Here is a 21603-nt window from a genome sequence, read left to right on the forward strand (position 1 = left end):
CTTGAGGGGGAATTGTAAGATCCTCAGAGACAAAGCTGTCTGATGTGGGCGGAGTCCTGGTTTAGGAGAACCAATCTCCTCATGTCTAGTAATAATCTTTTTATTCCTATTTTAGTAGATGGACGGGAGATGAGGAAAACCTCAGAGGATTGTCTCACTTTGACTCCAGACTGTAAAGTAGAAGATGAGGACATCACACAGTATAGTCCAGGCGAAAACCTGACTACCTCAAATGTCCATCCGGCACCACACAGTGTAGATGGACCATCGTATTCCTCTTATCCTGAGGAGCCTCAGACTGTGAGGGACGGTGCCGGACCATCGTATTCCTCTTATCCTGAGGAACCTCAGACTGTGAGGGACGGTGCCGTCCTTCCAACAGAGAAGAAGTTTTCCTGTACTGAGTGCGGGAGGTGTTTCCGTTCTAAATCCGGCCTTTATGTGCATAAAAGATCTCACACAAGGGAAGTGGTGTATTCCTGTACTGAGTGTGGGAAACGTTTTTCACATAAGTCAAGACTCTACATACATCAGAGATCTCACACGGGGGAGAAGCCGTTTTCCTGTCCTGAATGCGGTAAATGTTTTGTACAGAAATCAAATCTTGTCACACATCAGAGGTATCACACAGGGGAAAAGCTATATTCCTGTTCTGAGTGCAAGAAATGTTTTGTACGAAAATCAGAACTTGTCAGACATCAGAGATCTCACACGGGGGAGAAGCCATTTTCCTGCCCTGCGTGCGGGAAATGTTTTGCACAGAAATCAAATCTTGTCACACATCAGAGGTATCACACAGGGGAAAAGCCATATTCCTGTCCTGAGTGCAAGAAATGTTTTGTACGAAAATCAGAACTTGTCAGACATCAGAGATCTCACACGGGGGAGAAGCCATTTTCCTGCCCTGAGTGCAAGAAATGTTTCTCAGAGAAGTCCAGTCTTTATTATCATCAGAGATTGCACACAGTGGAGAATCAATATTCTTGTCCTGAGTGTGCAAAATGTTTTCTACAAAAATCAGAGCTTGTCCAACATCAGAGATCTCACACAGGGAAAAGGGTGTATTCTTGTCCTGAGTGTGGGAAATGTTTTTTATATAAGTCCAGTCTTTCTGTACATCAGAGATCTCACACAGGGGAGAAGCCGTATTCCTGCTCTGAGTGTGGGAAATGTTTTATACAAAAATCGATACTTAGCATGCATAAGAGATCTCACACAGGGGAAAAGCCATATTCCTGTCCCGAGTGTGGGAAATGTTTTTCAAAAATGTTCAATCTTTATAGACATCAGAGATCCCACACGGGGCAGAAGTCACGTTCCTGTGCTGAGTGAGGGAAATGTTACTCCGTGTAGTCCTGTCTTCCTGTACATCAAAGATCACACACAACCCTCGAGGTGTATTAGTGCCTTGAATGCAGGAAATGTCTCTATATGAATGTTGCTGGACATCACAGCTCTCATGTGGGGAAGAAGCACACCCTGATATACATAGGGCTGAATTATAACATAGGGGCTATTGGAGCTGCAGCTCCAGGCCCCTTCCTTAAGATAGGCCCGACCCAGTGGTGTAGGTCACTAATTGTGCCCCGCCTTGCTCTGTGTGCGGTGTACACATGATTGATGCGTAAATTGTATCATTTACATTGATATGTAAAATGCCGGCAGCATTGATATGTAAATTGTTAGAACATTCATCGTTATGTCAAACTTCCTGAGCCCTGATCCTCCATCAACTCTGCTGACATTGGGGATGTAAACACTCCCTGCCTGCCATCAGCCTGTACTGCAAAGGTGAGCAGATGGATGGGGTGTCCAGAGGTAAACAGAAGGGATTAGAGTTTGAAAGGCAAAGATGGAATGTGAATGGGGGGTTGGGGTGCAAAGATGAGCATAGGTATGTGGAGTAAAGCAGCGATGAGGGGGTTTGGGGTGCGGAGGTTAGCAGGGGGATTTCGACTGTACAGGTGTACTGGGAGGAGGTGGATAAAGATGCAGAGAGGAAGGGAGGGGTCCGTATTGCATGCGGTATTTAGGGAAAACGTGTCCGTCACCTAAATACTAGGGATGAGCCGAACACCCCCCCGTTCGGTTTGCACCAGAACCTGCGAACAGACCAAAAGTTTGTTTTAACTTTAGAACCCCATTAAAGTCTATGGGACTCGAACGTTTGAAATCTAAAGTGCTAATTTTAAAGCCTAATATGCAAGTTATTGTCCTAAAAAGTGTTTGGGGACCCGGGTCCTGAACCTGGGGACGTGTATCAATGCAAAAAAAGTTTTAAAAACTGCAGTTTTTTCGGGAGCAGTGATTTTAAAGGACTTTTTATCCTTCAGAAATTACACTTTGTGCAGGGACAGTTCTAAGCATGGGAAACAAGCGCTGCTTTTAGGGCTGCAACCAACGATTATTTTCATAATCAATTAGTTGGCCGATTATTGTTTTGATTAATCGGTTAATAACCTTACAAAATTTACATTTTGTTTTGTTTTTGTTTTTTGCCCAATTTGTTGTTGGGCAGATTAAAAAACAGAAATTGCAGCAAAAACACATTACATGCTTTCCTGCAGCTTCTCCATTGATGTATATTGAACCAAAAAAACAATATAACACCGTTTTGCATTAAAAAAAAAGTCCTTTCCCTTTCCAAATATGCAGCAGCTGAAAAAAACATGGATGTGAATGTGTCCCATAGGAAAACATGTAAATGAACTGTAGTGTGTTTTTGAAAAAAGCACCAAAAAACACAGGTGTGACCCAGGCTTGAGATGTTTAGTTTTAAAAAAACTAAAATTAGTACAAGAGAGCAAATTGCTACTGTAAGGGGTGTTTTTTTTTTTAAAAAAAACGTTTTGTTGCATTGATACATGTACCCTGAGGCAGAACCCGGGTCCCCAAACACTGTTTTTGACAATACCTTGCATATTAGCATTTACAATTAGCACAGATTTCTCCCATAGACTTTTCCAGGGTGTTCTGTGGCTTTTCGAATTTGCCGCAAACACCCCAAATTGTTCGCTGTTCGGCGAACAGGTAATGTTCGAGTCGAACATGAGTTTGACTCGAACTCGAAGCTCATCTCTACTAAATACCACATGCAATCTGCTGTTGTGAATGGAGCCCAGTGTAAAAAAAAAAAGATAAAATAAACATATAGTGAAACTAACTTTTTACATACTGTCACCAGAGCAAGTGTAGTGTTCACTATGGTGACATTGTACTGCTGTGGCAGTGACCATGTACAAAGGCTGACTGCTCTGATATTATTGTATGTCGGTGTCGCCAGCCATTGTCTCCGATTACCACCACAGCAGTACAATTTCACCAGGCCATTTCTGACAGTCAATATCCCTAATCACTATCACACCCAAGGCCGGATCATGAAGATGTAACAGAGCCCACACATTCCAATATTTTGCGTGCAAGGCAGCCCCTCCCACTCTTGCCGCAATGTGGCTCCCACAGTTCATAAGGAGATCAGAGATCACCAAAGACATGGATGAAGTGTTGTACTGTGTTGGAAATTGATAGCAGTAGAAAAATAAAATGTATAGTTTATTGGCTGAGTACATTTTGTGGTGTAAGCTTTCACAACCACTAAAATAATAATAGTTGAATGCTTGTGACATGCATTTGTCCAGCCACAATGAAACCAGTGATTACCTTTATTTCCCTATGAGTGATCCTTCATCTCATCTACATCCAATCAATTAAAGAGTATTACATATGTTAATAAAGCAAAACTTCATACCATCAGCAGGACAATAGGTGAGGCAGGAGACAATACAGCCAGGAAGGTGTCTCTATCAGGAACAAAGGGTTCTGCATAGTGCGTCTACTTATAGGTCTCACAATCCACTCAGACAGAGCCCACCTCTTAATACTTTGTTGCCATGGCACCTGGTGTCTATTTATCAAAAGTGTTGACAGTTACCCAGACAGGGACGGCTCGGTTGCACACACATAACGCTGGCCAGGTACCCAAGGGTGCTGAAGAAACCCGCCCTCTCCATTATCCATCATATTGAGGCAAATGACCGTGACATATTCTTTAAAAACCCTTTCACTGCCAGGTCCGTACATAGTACTGTCATACCTCCCAATTGTCCTGGAGTTGCCAGGACTGTCCCGGGACTTCAAGTAAATTCCAGTGTCCCATGAATCTGGGCTGAATCCCGCAGCAGAGCCCAGTGCCAGGACAAGTTCCAGCACTTGACTCCACTAATCCACCTGGCAGGTGTGTGCCGCACTGTATCTGGCATGGCTGAGACTGACACACTCAGTGCCTGGCCAAGCACAGTTCCCCTACCTCCCCGCCCGTCTGCCTGTTCTACATTCCATATGAATTGAAGAGGAGGGAAGCTTTCTTGAATGAATGAATGAATGAATGAAAAATTTATATAGCGCGGCACATGCGAACTGAATCGCCTCTGGGCGCTTGTTGTTTGTGTCTCATGCCTATCAGAAAAGCAGGGTTTTGATCTGCCCTCTGAAAGACAGGTGGTTTTGCTCCAACCGAATGCTGGTTGGTAAAGCATTCCAAAGCCTGGGGCCCTGAAAAGCAAACCTTCTTTCTCCTTTGGACTTGTATTTGGTTTTAGGAACCTTGACCAGATTTTGGTCGGTGGATCGCAGAATGCGGTTGCAATTGTGCGGTTTGATCTTGTCGCATAGATATCTAGGAGCCTTCCCATGGATGCACTTATGTGTCAGGCAGAGTGCTTTGAATGCAATTCTGTCTTTCACTGGCAACCAGTGAAGGGATCTCAGCGAAGGTGAGATTGATTCCCAAGATTTTTTCCCAGTCACAAGTCTAGCGGCCGTATTCTGTACGACTTGAAGACGAGCGATTTGGTACTTGGGGAGCCCGAGGTAAAGGGCATTTGCATAGTCCAGTCTGGAATTCACGATTGTTCCCACCACGACTGCTATGTCTTCTTTGGGAATAAATGGAATAAGTCTGCGTAGAAGGCGCATCAAATGGTGCGTCCCGCTGACTACTGACCCTATTTGTGCGTCCATTGTCATGAAGGTGTCAAACGTGACTCCTAGACTTCTGACTTTGGAGCTAGGGGAGATGGTCTGACCCAGGATGGGCGAAGGTGTCCAGTTTGTTGTCGGTTGACTCTTCCGACTGGCATTGAACATAAAGAGTTCTGTTTTAGCGCTATTGAGTTTGAGATAACTCTTAGTCATCCAGTTTTCTATTGAAGAGAGACATTTCTCTAATCTGAGATGATGATCCTTTTTTTGGCAGATGCGAAAGTACAACTGCGTGTCGTCTGCATAAGAGTGATAGAGTAGTTCTTGGCTACTGATAATATCAAAGAGAGGACGAAGATAGATATTAAACAGCACCGGTGATAGGGGGGATCCTTGGGGGACCCCACATGGCACCGCGCGTTTTTCTGACGTGAAAGATCCCAGTTTCACTGTTTGTGAACGGTTTCCGAGAAAAGAGGAGAACCATGGTAAGGCATCTTCTGAGACTCCGGCGACTTCTGTTAGTCGTCTCAGTAGCAATTTATGGTCTACTGTGTCAAAGGCTGCGCTTAGGTCCAGCAGAACCAGGAGACACGATTCTCCTTCGTCTGCGGCCTCGAGCGCATCATCCCATATTTTCAGTAAGGCCGTTTCTGTCCCGTGACCGGGACGGAACCCGGATTGAAATGGATCGAGTAGGTTGTGGGTATCCAGATGCTGTTGCAGCTGATTTACCACCACTTTCTCCATTATCTTGGACAGAGCATTTAGACCTGTTATGGGACGGCGGTGAGTTGGGTCCATAGGATCCAAATTAGGTTTTTTCAAGATCGGCAGGATTGTGCCCTCTTTCAGCAGGGAAGGCACTATGCCTTCCTTAAATGACTGATTTATAAGCTGTGTGATCGGAGGCGCCAGGATGTCGGCACATTCCTTCAGTAGCTTGGTGGGAATGATGTCATTGGGTGCTGTGCTGTTGCGCAGCGCACCAATGAATTTTTTTGTGGTATCAATGGAGATGGGTTCCAAAGTGAACTTAGTTGATTGTAGAGGCGTTCCGTCGGTGTTTTGATTGAAGAGGGGGCTGAGTGGAGTATTGTTTTGCCGAATACTTACCCGAATTTTTTCAATTTTGTTGATGAAGAAATCCGATAGTTCATTGCAGAACTCTTGGGTGTCTGAAGTGGGGACTTCAAGACATCCCGGATTCATGGTCTGGGTGACCATCTTGAAGAGTTCACGTGGGCGATTCATTGCGCTGTTAATCACCGTGGAAAAGTGAAGTTTCTTGGCTTTGAAAATTTCCTTGTGATATCGTGTAGTTACTGCTTTGTAGAAGTTGAGGCGGTCTTCTGAAGGACTTCTTATCCAGGCGGCTTCCGCCCTTCTGCGCTCTTGCTTCAATAGCGACAGCTGGTTATTGAACCAGCTGGACTTTTTTGCCCGGCTGCGGACTTTGCGCTTTGGTGCTGCTAAGTCGGCTGACTGTAACAGAGCTGCATTTATGGCATCCAATGTATCTGAGGCTGCTAGCTGAGGAGGAATAGCCCCAATTCGGTTTCCCAGGGTAGATCTGAAGAGTTCCGAGTGGAGCTTCCTCTGAGATCTAGCCCAGTATATTGTCACCGGCATGGGTACTTTCATGACTAGTGGAATTCTGGGAATTATGAAGCTAATTGCATGGTGGTCTGTCCATGGCAGAGGTTCAATACCCAGAATGTTTATTTTCAGATTTTGTCTGAAAATTAGGTCGAGAGTGTGACCTGAAGCATGCGTGGGTCCGCATATAAGTTGCTGAAGACCTAACCCTTCCAGGTGGTCGATGCAGGCATCCGCGATGGGATCCTGTGAGGAGTTGGCCCACAAATTGAAATCCCCGAGCAGCAAAAGATGATTGCTGTTAAGGGAGAAAGTGGATATGAACTCCGTTAATGCTGAAATCAAATGCGATTTTGGCCCAGGGGGCCTATAGCAGAGGAGAATGTGAACGGTCTCCTGAGAGTGAGCTTGAAGTTGAAGCGTGAGGGTTTCCATAAAAGGTAGAGGATTTTGAAGGACCGGTTTAGTGATTGCAATATGAGACTTATGAATCACCGCCAGGCCTCCTCCTCTTTGCCCTATTCTATTTTCCGTTAGGATATGATAATTTGCTGGTACCAGTTCTCCAAGAATGGTGTTGCAATCGTCTGACAGCCAACTTTCTGTAATGAAGAGGCAGTCTAGATCGTTTTGTAGTAAGAAATCATGGATTTCTGATCGGTGTTTAACTGCTGATCTAGTGTTAAGCAACGCACATGATATGTGCTTGAGCTGTGTTGAATGGTTGAAATTTTTGATGATCGATCGTCGATCGATTCTCAAAAGTTGATCTGATTTTAAGGCTTTTTTGGTGACGGCAGGTAATATTGTTGCGAATTGTCTCAGACCCCAAATGGTTTCCGCAGAGTATCGCAATTTAACCATTGTTGCCAGTCACCGTGGGCGGGGGTGGGGGTGATCGGTGAGAGAGGATTCGCAGAATCCTCGCTCTCAGCAATCCTTGGTCCAGAGGAAGGCAAAAAAACCCTGGGCAAGCTGGCCAATGTGCTGCGGCAGGGAAAAAAATTCCTTCCTGATCCCAAAGGCGATCGGCTCAAGCCCTGGATCAAAGACAGCTGAACTTAATGAGGGGAAAAAGAGGGGGGGGGGGGATGCTGGGTGTCACTGTTGCTGGGGTGCACCAAGATGGCCGCCAGGCAAAGACACAGGACCCAGGCTGGGGGGGCAACCAGGTTGGTAAGAAAATGATTCCACCGATCTGGTTGCTTAGCAGGGGGGTGGAGGGGACCTCTGGGGGTGCAGGGGCGATAATCAGAAAGACCCGCACTATTGGTGGCAGGCGCAGGGAGAAAACGGACGGAGCGCCGGTAGGCCGCGGCTGAAGCCTCGGACTTTCCTGAGGCGCGGCGGCCGCGGAAAGTAGCAGGCTGGCGCGGGCGTGTAAAAAGCGCCGAGAAGCGCCGAAAATACACCCAGGTGGGGTGTCTAGGGGCCACCACAATCGTGGGTGGCCGTGCGAGTGGGGATGCCGAGCCCAAGAGGGGAATAGAGAGCCGCAGTGAGGGGTCTGAGGGACGGCTGCCCTGAGAAGGACGGCCGTCAGTGGTTCCCCTGGATGGTAGGCCCTGAGAGGCAGGGTCTTACCTGCGGCGAATGAAGGAGTCCACGAGGAGAGAAGAGAGCTGGATTCCTGGATTCCTGGTTCCTAGTAGTTCCTAGTAGCTGTTCCCTGTGCAGGACAGGTAATGGTAGTCTGCCTAGTAGCTGACTGTCAGGTCTGGGTGGGAGCAGGCTCGTAACGGAAGGTCCGAAGCACCCTACTCCACCTCTGACTGACTGACTGACTGACTGACTGACTGACTGATTGGTTGCCAATGCACGGCCAATGCAATGGCCAATGCAATGTTAGTCTCAGGTAAGAGACCAGCCAGCCTCAGGTAAGTGATTTCTCCCCTCTCTCCCTTCCACCTAATACTTCTTTCCACATGATATAGTGATCCTTCCCGCCTTCCATGTGCCATAGTGATCCTTCCTGCCTTCCATGTGCCATAGTGATGCTTTCTGCCTTCCATGTGCCATTGTCATTGCTTTCTGCTTTCCATGTGCCATAGTGATCCTTCCATGTGCCATAATGATCCTTTCTGCCTTCCATGTGCCATAGTCATCCTTTCTACCTTCCATGTACCATAGTAATTCTTCCTGCCTTCCATATACCATAGTGATCCCACCTGCCTTCCATGTACCACAGTGATCCCTCGTTTTCCTCCATGTACCATAGTGATCCTTCCTGCTTTCCACGTGCCATAGTGATCCTTCCTGCCTTCCATGTACCAAAGTCATCATTCCTTCCTGCCTTCCAATGTGCCATAGTCATCATTCCTTCCTGCCTTCCATGTACCACAATGACCCCTCATTCCTTTCTTACATGTACCATAGTGATCCCTCCTTCCTTTCTTCCATGTACCTGTGACAGGAAGTCAGGTAAATCTGTGGGTGTTGTCACAGACGGGAGATACATTTCTGCCTTGTTCAGACAATACACCAATTGTTATTAGGCGTCGGCTGCAGAAGCAGCCAGAAAAGGTTTAAGGGCGTTGGAAAACTCCAGCTGTTCAGAATGAGGCAATTAAGGCCTCTATAAGTAATCCAGAGGATTACCACTGATTTGCTGCACCCTGAGGCTTTCTGAGTAAAGAGAGCAGTAGCTGAAAGTCTTCTGAGGAGGTGAGGTGGTGATTGATTTTTCTGTGTGATAAAAATCAAAAAGAGACTATTGTTTTTCTGCTGTACGATCAGCAGTGTCTACCCAGCAGTAGGCTGTGCTAGACTCCATAGATAGGTTCCTGTGTGGAAGGTAGACGCCCAAAGTGGCCAGGGTTTATTTTATGCTTGATTTTGTTTATGCTGTTTGGATGCTTGCAATTGTTTTCCAGCTAGATGGAAGAATAAACCAAAATCTTTGTTTTCAACCGTCTTCGACTGCCTGTCTGTATAAATTCAGTGTGTAGTGAACCCATCCAGGGGGTCACACACCCCGCTACCGAGCTAACCCCGTACAGTACCATAGAAATACTTTCTTTCTTCCATGAACCATAGTGATCCTTTCTTCCTGCCTTCCATGAACTATAGTGATCCTTCCTTCCTTTTTTCCATATACCATAATAATATCTTTCTTTCTCTCTCTCTCGTAAAATCAGTCTGTATATGCAGATGCATACGGGTTAATCCTCTGCATTGTGTAAAAGGTCTGTTTGACCCTTTGTTCTCTGATCGTCCCCTTTTTTCGCTGTCCCCAATCCATCTCCTGATAGAACAGAGCAGTAAGGGACAGGCTGCACATGCTCAGTTTGGTGTGTATTGATGGGGGGGTTGTTTTTTTTTTCTTGGGAGAATGCAGTGGCCAGACAGAGGGTCAGGGGTCCTACAGCCTCCTAGGATAGTCAGAGGAGAATAAAAAGGCTTGGTAGCAGAGTTTTTGGGTCCAGTCAGAGGAAGCAAGAGAAGCCAGAATGAAAACATCAATATCCCAGCTATGCCTAGCTGCGTGGCCCATCAAAGAATCTTTGTACAGAAGATGAGTCAGGAAGAAGTTTGAGTGAGTAATTGACCCCCCTTTGCATAGCAGGAGTTTGCCCAGCAGTACAGCTAGGAGTTGTGCTGTACAGCCAGGAGATTTCAATGCAGCCAGAGGTCGTGCAATACAGCCTGAAATTTGCACTTGGCAGCCAGAAGCCAAGCAGTCCTCAAGTTGTACAGCTATACAGTTCTGGGGTATCCCATGCTTCCCATTGCGTTACTGTTCCAATAAACCCCCCCCCCAAAAAAAACCTAGACTGACGTTTGAGCTAAAGGAAAGAAGCTGAAAATGCTGTGTGTCTTGAGTGGGGAATAAAAGGTGGGAAAAACTGCCATTTTCCAGGTTGGTGCCCCTGGCCTTGCAATAGTGAAAGTGGCGTCGGCACGCTGGAGCAGCTTTGACGTCACTTTTATGTCACTTTTATGTCACTTTTGTTGTGGCAGCCATCTTTGAGCGTGTGGGACGTGCGGCCGATGGAGGAGCCGGCGTTTCCGTAGTTCACAAGTAACTGGAAGGAGTAACATAGCCTTTTTTATCCAATAGGGAGAATACTCTCACCACCCCCTATAGACTAGGGTGACCAGACATCCCCGGTTTCAGGGGACAGTCCCCAGATTAAGGACACTGTCCCTGGACCAAGTCTGTCCCAAGTTTTGTCCTCGGATTGGATTTGAACAGGGGCTGGGGCAATTTCAAAGACAGTCAGTGCAGAATCTGAATTGCACACCCCCGCTCTCCTGCTCCTACTAGCTTAGGGGGTGTATTTCTTCCATTATCTGTGCCCCTTTCTGATGATCATGTGCTGGTCGGAGTGGAGGGAATATTTCTTCAGTTTTGGGCCCATGCCCATTCAGCTCCTATCGCATGTTCTTCTGCCTTGGCTCAAGTCCTGGCCAGCCGCCTGCCCGCTTATCTCCTTGCCTTCCCTGGCGGAGAGTAAGACTTGACAGGCTGTGAGGCGGCGATGGGCAGAGTCGCTGATTTTCGCCATTACTAGAAAAAAATCTGATCACCTTACTATGGATGGATACCGTTGGAGTTAGGGTTGCCACTTCATCCCTTTAAACCCAAACACATATGGGCAGGAGAGCCAAGAGGCGAAGGACCCCGAAAAACGGTGTCTGCCCCTTAAGTATCCCCTCCCAGCATGCACAGCGGGTGTCACCACTCCCACTGCACGGCTGCCGAGGAGGGACACCCAACACACCATGGTACACCTGCGTTTCAACATGGGCCTGAAGTGGCAACGCCACCCACAGGCAACAAGGGAAAAATACTTCTAGGCAGACCACAGCCAGAACAGAGGCAAATTTGTACACAATCCAACAGGTCTGGGCCCAACTATTGGCCCAGACATCCCCTAAATTTGAAATAACGCCCCCATCTTTGGGAGCAGGGCACTACACTTGGGGTACACTACTAACACTGAACCTTGGAGTCATCCACTAATAACACTGAACCTTGCTGTACCCCACTAATAACACTGAACCTTGAGTTAGGTAACTTATATCACTAATAACACTAAACCTTGGGGTACACCACTAATAACACTGAACCTTGGGGTAAACCACTTATAACAGTGAACCTTGGTGTACACCACTAATAACGTTAAACCTGTGTTCCTTTTTATAATGAGGGTGCTGGCTAATGGAAAAGACCCCTTGTTGGCCATTCTAAGCCTGCTGGCGATAGTGGAAATGCATAGCTCCCAACTGTCCCTGATTTGAAACGACTGTCCCTGATTTGGAGAAATGTCCCTCATTCCTCCTCATTTGTCCCTTATTTTGGTCTGATCTATATAGTTGTATATAAAATGCACTTTTTATCTTTCAAAAAGTGTTTCCCTGTGCTAAACCATTCATCCAATTTCTAAATATAAAGGAATAGTAGTGTTAAAAAAAAGCCCTTGTGGAATTAATTAACTTTTTTGGGGGGTAATTCTCCTTTAAGGGGGGTGTGGCAAACATTTGCTTGTATGCGTCCCTCGTTACCATCTCAAAATGTTGGGAGGTATGGGAAATGCCTTATGGTCCCCAGCAAATCTGTGCAAAAATTTGCCGTGATCAAGAATCTCAAAACTGTATGAATTAGCTCCAACCCATAGTAGTGGTGAACTTGTATTTCATCCCTAGTAGGCATCTTTAAATCGGTTGTTTAGTCCCCTAAACAATTTCTTTTTTAGTCACCTGTAAGGCAAAGGCATAATGAGCTAGTATGCACCGCATACTAGCTCATTATGAAATACTTACTTTAGAACGAGGCGTCGGTAACTCACCTGGTCCACGCCGAGGTAGCTGACATGTTGCCTCGGCATGTCTTCCGGGTATCGCGGCTCCAGCGTTGTGAGTGGCTGGAGCCGCGATGTCTTCACACCCGAGCAATGCGCGCAGGAGACTTCTCTCCAGCAAGGTCCCGCGTCTGCCGGGCCTTCAGCCAAGAATACCCTGTGCGCATGCGCTGCTGCAGTCAGCGGCTCATTGCAAGTGGAATATCTCCTAAACCATAAAGGTGTAGCGGGGTCACACTATCGTGGACTATGTAGTGTGAATCCCCACTGAGCTCTAGTTATGTTGTATATACATGTTCACACCCTTTTAGAAGCCATGCATTGTGGGATCGGAAGTATCGGGAGATATGGACTCCACTGACTCTCAGCAGAAACACTTCCCACAATGCCCTACCTTATTAGAACATGTGACATCTCCGCACAGACTTGCATTTTTCCGGAAGACTTAGGCCCCGTACACACGAGAGGATCCACCGCTGAAAAATCTCAGCGGATCGGTTTCAGCGGATAGATCCCCTGGTGTGTACGTTCCAGCGGATATTTATCCGCGTATATTTCCGATTTCCAGCAGATAAAAATTTGTTAGCATGCTAACAAATCTATTCGCTGGAATCGGCTCCAGCGGATCGATCTGGTGGTCTGTACAGACTCACCGGATCGATCCGTCCGAACCCGTCCCTCGCATGCGTCGTAATGATTCGACGCATGCGTGGATTTCCTTATATGACAACGTCGCGCACGTCGCCGTGTCATCATCGCGGCGACGGCGCGACACGTCACCGCGGTTGAATTCCGCGCAGATTTGGATCCGATGGTGAGTACATGCCAACGGATCCAAATCCGCCAGATGATTTATCCGCGGATACGGTCCGGAGGACCGTATCCGCGGATCAATCCTATCGTGTGTACCAGGCCTAACAATCCAGAGGGAAGCAAGACCAAGAGTGTCCACCTCCTATGCCAGGAGACCGGAGAAGCCGCCCAGCTGACAACTGAAACAGTGGGAACTGCATACCGGAGATCTCGTGCTGTGAAGCAGTGAATGACCAGCGCGCCCTTTGAGAAGTAATCAGGTGGTTCGGGCCTGTTTGGGTGAGAGAGCACATGCTCAACTTCCAATCCTATGTTCCTTATGCCGCATACACACCATCACTTTATGTGATGAAAAAAAACGACATTTTCTGTGAAGTAAAAAACAACGTTTTTGAAACTTCAATTTTCAAAGACGAAGTTGCCTACACACCATTGTTTTTTCACAATGCTCTAGCAAAGCGAGGTTACGTTCTCACCACGTTTTTCCATTGAAGCTCGCTTCATAACTAGCTTCTGGGCATGCGCGGGTGTAAAAACGTCGTTTTTTGCTACACACGGTCAATTTCTGTGAAGTAAAAAACGACGTTTTGAAAAACGACACATAAAATTGAAGCATGCTTCAATTTTTTTTTGTCGTTTTTCACAAGACATAAAACAACGTTTTCCCTCACACATGGTCATTTAAAGTGACGTTTTTAAAAACGTCGTTTTTTTTCATCACATAAAGTGATGGTGTGTACGCGGCATTAGACATATCACTAGTATCACCCTGCAAGCCTTATACACAAGTTTGATCTATGACTGAACTATAGCGGTCTTTCAAGTTGAGAACTGTTCCGCAGGATTGACCGACGCTGACAAGCGATCGGTCAATCAACTTTGTTATCCATCGTACCTTGTTGACTGAGTTTATTTCATCCTTTTGCCCCTTTTGGATTACAAATCTAAAAGTGCACCAATGGCCGCAACGTGGACTCCGCTCCCAAAGTTATTCTTGATATATGTTCAAGCCAGGCCTGGCAAGAAGTATTCTACATTAAGCTGTTTTGCAGGATTTCCCATTAGAGGGAGCTCGCGAGCATAGACTGCCTTATTAATTTAGGTCGGACAACACTACCCTCTAGATTTAAACCCCTTTTTCTGTACTTGCTGACTTTCTCAAGGGCCCTTGCAAAGTCATTGTGTGTTAATGTATATTTGTTATCTATCTGTTATTCAAACCCATTTCCTTCTTTGACATATACAAAGTAAAGTCATTTGTTTGGTTTGAATACATTAATTGCGTGACGTGTCTTTCATATGGAGATCACCCACAGAAGCAGGTAACATTATTATCATATTATCATTGCATGTTATATGCCTTGCTATTGTGGCCTTGACAAACAGACGTCACAATACGTTTGAAATACATTCGGTGTGCCAAGGGAGGGTTTGAGCTAGTTAAGAGGGGGACAGATCAATTAAAGAGAGTAGATCCCAAATCTAATCAGCGGCTCCTCCGGGGGTAGCGCTACAAAGGTTTAGGAGATATTTTTTTTTTACCTACCTACAGGTAAGCCTTATTATAGGCTTACCTGTAGGTCAAAGTGAAAAAAATTACTATACAACTGCTTTAAATATATACCGTATACACACATCACAAGGCTGTGTTCACACTATGCGATGTTTCTTCGAGCTGCAGTTCCTCTGAGCTCCACAAAATGGTGATCTCACCGCTACCCAGACAGGAAGTGATGTCAGGTACAGACAGGAAGTTCCGGGTGAGAGGTGAGTCGGGAGGAAGTAGAGAGGAGACATTGCTGGAAGTGGCAGCAGAGGAGGTAATAAGATCTTATTTTCTATTTACACCCAGTAACCCCCGTCATGTCCGTCCTCTTCCTCCATAGTCACTGTGACGTCTTTTATCTCCAGCAGATGATGATACACACATATATAGTGCGGAAATGTAGATTAAACCTTCAGGGGCAGAACATTTCTCCACTAACAGGCCCAGAACTTTGGGCCAGATTCACAAAGAGATACGATGGTGTATCTACAGATACACCATCGTATCTCTGACTTACACTGGTCCTATCTATGTGCCTGATTCATAGAATCAGTTACGCATAGATAGGGCTAGATCCGACAGTGTTACACTGTCGGATCTATTTTTAAATTTAAATAGATAAATAATATGTAAATCAGCGAGATACGCAAATTCACGAACGTACGCGGACCCAACGCAGTCTTCTTACGACGTTTCCGTAGCGGCGTACCCGTCGTATACTTACCCTTTCTTTTATCAGGCGCAGCCAATGTTAAGTATAGCCGGCGTTCCCGCGTCGAATTTGAATTTTTTAACGTCGTTTGCGTAAGTCGTTCTCGAATACGGACGGACGTCGTTTACGTAAGCGTCGAAACCGCGCATTTAAATCGGCGCGGGAACGCGCCTGATTTAAATAGTACACTCCCCTAGCCGCGGAATTTGAATTCCGCCGGGGGATTTAGGATCCGCCGTCACAAGTTTGGAGGTAAGTTGTTTGTGAATTAGCCACTTGCCTCCTAAACTTGCGGGAGCGGATCTTAATTCACGTAGATCGAGCGGATCTATAGATGCGCTGTGCTACGTGAATCTGGCCCTTAGTCTTTATTTTGGAGATGTGTCACCTTCTCCATCTCTTGTAACGAGGGATGAGTTTCAGATTGCACTGAAATTTGACCCCAATTTCCAGGATTTGAATCTCTAGTGAATTTGTGGTCTCCTGAAGTGGACCTTCACCCAGTTTTTCACATTTTCAAAATTATGTTCTCCCAGAGCCCCTTTCACACAATCACCGATTTGTTTTGTTTTTTGTAGTTCTACTTTTTTGTAGGTGGCCAGGATTTCCACACTCCTCACCTAGGTTATAATGATGAACCCCCAGACGCCCACGGCCTAGGGTTGCCACCTGTACGTTTTTTTTCCGGACAGTCCGGTTTTTGAATGATGTGTACAGGTTTTCATTTGCACCAGACCCGGACACATCGGGCCAGATTCTCGAAGAGATACGACGGTGTATCTCCTGATACACCGTCGTATCTCTGAGTTAGGCCGGTCGTATCTATGCACCTGATTCATAGAATCAGTTACGCATAGATATGCCTAAGATCCGACAGGTGTAACTGTGTTACACCGTCGGATCTTAACTGCAATTTAAAAACGGCCGCTGGGGGCGTTCTCGCTGATTAACGCTGAGAATATTTAAATCAGCGAGATACGCCAATTCACGAACGTACGCGGGTGTTTTTACGACGTTTACGTAAGGGTTTTCCCGGCGCATAGTTACCCCTGCTTCTATGGGGCGCATCCAATGTTAAGTATGGCCGTCGTTCCCGCGACAAAATTTGAATTTTTTACGTCGTTTGCGTAAGTCCTTCGCGAATACGGATGGACGTCATTTACTTAAGCGTCGAAACCAATGACGTCATTGCGACGTCCTTTGGAGCAATGCACGCTGGAAAAATTTCCGGACGGCGCATGCGCTATTCGATCGGCGCGGGGAAGTGCCTCATTTGAATAGTACACTCCCCCTAGCCACGGAATTTGAATTCCGCCGGAGTAATTACGATCCGCCGCCGCCAGTTTGGAGGTAAGTGTTTTGTGAATTACCCACTTGCCTCTAAAACTTGCGGCGGCGGATCTTAAATCAGATAGATTACGCGGATCTAAAGATCCGCTGATCTATCTGAAACTGGCCCATCATTCACATGGAATGCACCGGGAGTAAGATCTAATGTCTCCCCTCTCCCTGGTGACAGCCTTGTTTAGCAGAGCAGAGTGTTAGCTAATCATAGCTCCTCCCCTCCTCCTCCTTCTCAGCTCTGGGCTAGATTCAGGTACCGCTGCGCACTTCTTACGGAGGCGCAGCGTACCGTTTTTGCCCTGCGCCCCCGCAAATTATCTGCGCTACGCTTCATTCACGAAGCAGTAGCCACGTAATTTGCGTGGGCGCTCCTCAAAAATGCCCGGCGTAAGGGCGCGTAATTTAAATGATCCCGTAGGGGGCGTGGATCATTTAAATTAGGCGCGTTCCCGCGCCGAACGTAGTGCGCATGCTCCGTCGGGAAACTTTCCCGACGTGCATTGCGGCAAATGACGTCGCAAGGACGTCATTTGCTTCAAAGTGAACCTAAATGGCGTCCAGCGCCACTCACGATTCACTTACGCAAACGACGTAAAATTTAAACTTCGCGACGCGGGAACGACGGGTATAAGTAGCATTGGCTGCCCCTGCTAATAGCAGGAGCAGCCTTACGCGAAACCCGACGAACGGAAACAACGTAAACTGCGTACGCAGGGCTCGCGTAGGGTAGTGAATCGGCGTTGGTATGCAATTTGCATACTATACGCTGACCACTACGGGAACACCCCCTAGCGGCCATCGTAAGAATGCAGCCTACGATATGACGGGCGTAAGAGCCTTATGCCAGTCATATCTTAGGCTGCAGTCGGCGTATCGAATCAGGAGCTATGGTTACGCAGACGCAATTGCTACCTGAATCTGGGCCTCTGTATACACACAAGGAGGAGGGAGGAGCAGGGACGCCGCTGATCTCGGGTCTGTAAAAAGTTTTCTATACTGTGTAGATGGATTTGGTTGAAAAGGTTGAAAATATGTGTAGTGATAGAGGGATTAGGAGGATATGTATGAAGCTTTGGCAGGGAGAAGACAATGCTAGAAGTGTGGATTGGATTTTAAATCTGACAACTGTTTCAAGCTCTATCTCTCCCCCTTCCCAAAGCACCCCAGCACATATCCTACCCCTTCTACCCCTCACCCTTGCACTGGCCCTCTTCTCTCACAAACAGCCCCCCAGCACATGATGGACACAGGCTGCACATGATGGACACAGGCTGCATAAGATGGGCACATGCTGCATAAGATGGGCACATGCTGCATAAGATGGACACAGGCTGCATAAGATGGGCACATGCTGCATAAGATGGACACATGCTGCATAAGATGGGCACATGCTGGATAAGAAGGGCACAGGCTGCATAAGAAGGGCACAGGCTGCATAAGATGGACACATGCTGCATAAGATGGACACAGGCTGCATAAGATGGACACAGGCTGCATAAGATGGACACATGCTGCATAAGATGGACACATGCTGCATAAGATGGGCACATGCTGCATAAGATGGGCACATGCTGCATAAGATGGGCACATGCTGCATAAGATGGGCACATGCTGCATAAGATGGACACATGCTGCATAAGATGGGCACATGCTGCATAAGATGGACACATGCTGCATAAGATGGGCACAGGCTGCATAAGATGGGCACAGGCTGCATAAGATGGACACAGGCTGCATAAGATGGACACAGGCTGCACATGATGGACACATGCTGCATAAGATGGACACATGCTGCATAAGATGGGCACATGCTGCATAAGATGGGCACATGCTGCATAAGATGGGCACATGCTGCATAAGATGGGCACATGCTGCATAAGATGGACACATGCTGCATAAGATGGGCACTTGCTGCATAAGATGGACACTTGCTGCATAAGATGGGCACATGCTGCATAAGATGGACACATGCTGCATAAGATGGACACAGGCTGCATAAGATGGACACAGGCTGCATAAGATGGGCACATGCTGCATAAGATGGGCACAGGCTGTATATGATGGACATAGGCTGTATATGATGGACACAGGCTGCATTAGAGGGGCACAGGCTGCATATGATTGACACATGCTGCATAAGATGGGCACAAGGGCCCGGATTCACAGACACTGGCGCATATTTATGCCGTCGTAGCGTTTCTCCTTTACGCTACGCCGACGCAGCTCAGAGAGGCAAGCACTGAATTCACAAAGCCAGTGCTTCCAAATCTGCGATGGGTTTCCAAGGTGTAAGTCGGCGTAAGTGGAAGTGGGCAAATGATGGGCCGAGCGCCAGATAGATACATATCGCCAACTGCACATGCGCCGTCCCGTGGGCCCCTTTCAGTGCGCATGCTTACAATCACGTCGGAACAACTGCCTAAGATACGTCGGATCACTGCCTACGGCGTGAACGTAACCTACGCCTAGTCATATTCACGTCCTACGTAAAATACGTCGGCTTGTGTTCCCTGGTGCAGCCCTTTGCATGGATGCTGCTGAGTTACACCTCCTTTATGGGGCATAACTTTACGCGGGACGTATGACTTTATGCGCACTGCGTCGGATGGACGTACGTTCGTGAATCGCCGTATCTCCCTCATTTGCATATGTGAATAGAAAATCAATGGGAGCGCCAAATACATCCAGCCTAAATATGCACCCACTCTACGCCGGCGTAGGCAAGTTACGTCGGTCGGATGAAGTCTATTTTCAGGCGTATCTTAGTTTTGTCGGCACGGCGCACAGATATGACGGCGCATATTTGCACTTACGCGGCGTATCTCGAGATACGTTGGCGCAAGTGCTTTGTGAATCCGGGCCATGCTGCGTAAGATGAGCACAGGTTGTATATGATGGACACATGCTGCATATAATGGGCACAGGCTGTATATGATAGGCACAGGCTGCATAAGATGGGCACAGGCTGCATAAGATGGGCACAGACTGCATAAGATGGGCACAGGCTGTATATGATGGGCACAGGCTGTATATAATGAACACATGCTGCATATGATGGGCACAGGCTGCATATGATGGGCACAGGCTGTATATGATGGGCACAGGCTGCATAAGATGGACACAGGCTGCATATGATGGGCATAGTGGCTGCATATGATGGGCACAGTGGCTGCATATGATGGGCAGGTGGTTTAACCTCCCTGGCGATATGATTCCTTCTGGTTTTAGGTGCTGAAAGCGGTACCATTATTTTGCAAGGAAATTTGGCGTTTTATAATGTAGGCCTGTAATTCTTAGGAATAACTCACTTGAATCTGTCCAACCAAGAGTCTAGTAGGCATCCCGGTTATGAAAAAGTTTGAAAATTATAATATAATAAATAACTATAAATATTTCTAACAAATAATAATATAATTATAATAAAAATTGTTCAATAATGCAATCGACTCAAAATCACTGAAATTTGCTCAGTTGCAGAATTGTCGCTGTCATTACTTTTATTTTTTTATGACGAATTTCCCCACAAATGGCTATCGCACAATTCTGCAAGTGATTATAATTTATTGTCGCTGTTTTCTAGCTGCTCTAACTTTATTTTTGACATAAAGGGACACTTTTGGTTGCTATGGACAATCTCCAGTTTGCAGGGAGAAAGAACAGTTTTTATTATATAAAAGAAAATGTAGGGCACTGGGCAGACCACTAGGGACAAGGGGGGTGTATTTTTTACATACAGTACTGTAATCAATAAGATTACAGTATACTGTGTGTATTGTGTTTGTTTACTTTTTTTAATTTTGCACTGTTTTCCTCCCCCGTGCGTCGTAACGTCACAGGGAACGGAGATCGGCGGCACACAGGGACACATCGAGCGAGGAGATACCGCTCGATCACACAGCGCGGCGGCATCGCAGGATCCAGGGACAAGGTAAGTAACTTTGCCTGTGGCTGCTGTGAGGGTTACCGCTTTTGGTAATGAAATTCTACCCCGAGCCAGGGGGGTTAAAATAATTAGGTGTTTTGGGAAAGTTATGTACAGAACATTACTTAAGTTTGACAAGGTCAATTTGTGCCTCATTCAATGTACCTTAACAGTTTTAATAAGAAAACATTCATGTGTATACTAATAATTAGACAATATAGAATAAAGTAATTATCTTTGTGTATATAATATATATATGTATATATGTGTGTGTGTATATATATATATATATTACACACACACAATATGGACAATGTATATAAATACATGCACATAGAATTAGTGAGACATAACAGATAAGGTGGGGTTATTGAAAGTTCATTCTCCAGAGTTGTAAATCTGTCATCCTTGAAGTTGTGGCTAACACAGCTGGGTGCCAGACTGTCTCTACATCAGTGGTCTCAAAGTACCGGCCCGCGGGCCATTTGCAGACCAGTTATAAATGGCCCACAGGCAGGGTGGAAGTGGGGGGAGCTGGCGCCATCTGGTGGTGAGCCGTTGGTATTACAAGTTATTACCACCAGATGTGAGCTGGCGCCATCTGGTGGTGGCCGTATTACAAGTTAAGCATTACAAATTAAACAGCCATTCTAATGTAATTTTTCACTATTTTCACTGCCATCTTCTTCCCTCTAATTAGAACCCCCAAACATTATATATATTTTTTATCCTAACACCCTAGAGAATAAAATGGCGATCGTTGCAATACTTTCTGTTACGCCGTATTTGCGCAGCGGTCTTACAAGCGCACTTTTTTGGGAAAAAATTATACTTTTTTTAATTAAAAAATAAGACAACAGTAAAGTTATCCCCATTTTTTTTA

The 21603-nt window shown here is 46.3% G+C and overlaps 1 protein-coding gene across 1 annotated transcript in view; it reads left to right on the top strand.

Annotated features, from left to right (window-relative positions):
- LOC120935495 (zinc finger protein OZF-like) overlaps positions 1 to 1368 on the top strand; it is an 81014-nt gene extending 79646 nt beyond the window's left edge. Inside the window, exon 4 of the mRNA XM_040347545.1 lies at positions 336 to 1368. Coding sequence (XP_040203479.1) covers positions 336 to 1332 — 997 coding nt within the window. The 3' untranslated portion in view covers positions 1333 to 1368. The remainder of the gene's footprint in view (positions 1 to 335) is intronic.
- Positions 1369 to 21603: the final 20235 nt, after the last annotated feature.

This window comes from Rana temporaria, chromosome 4, assembly GCF_905171775.1.
Source record: "Rana temporaria chromosome 4, aRanTem1.1, whole genome shotgun sequence".
Taxonomy (NCBI): Eukaryota; Metazoa; Chordata; class Amphibia; order Anura; family Ranidae; genus Rana; species Rana temporaria.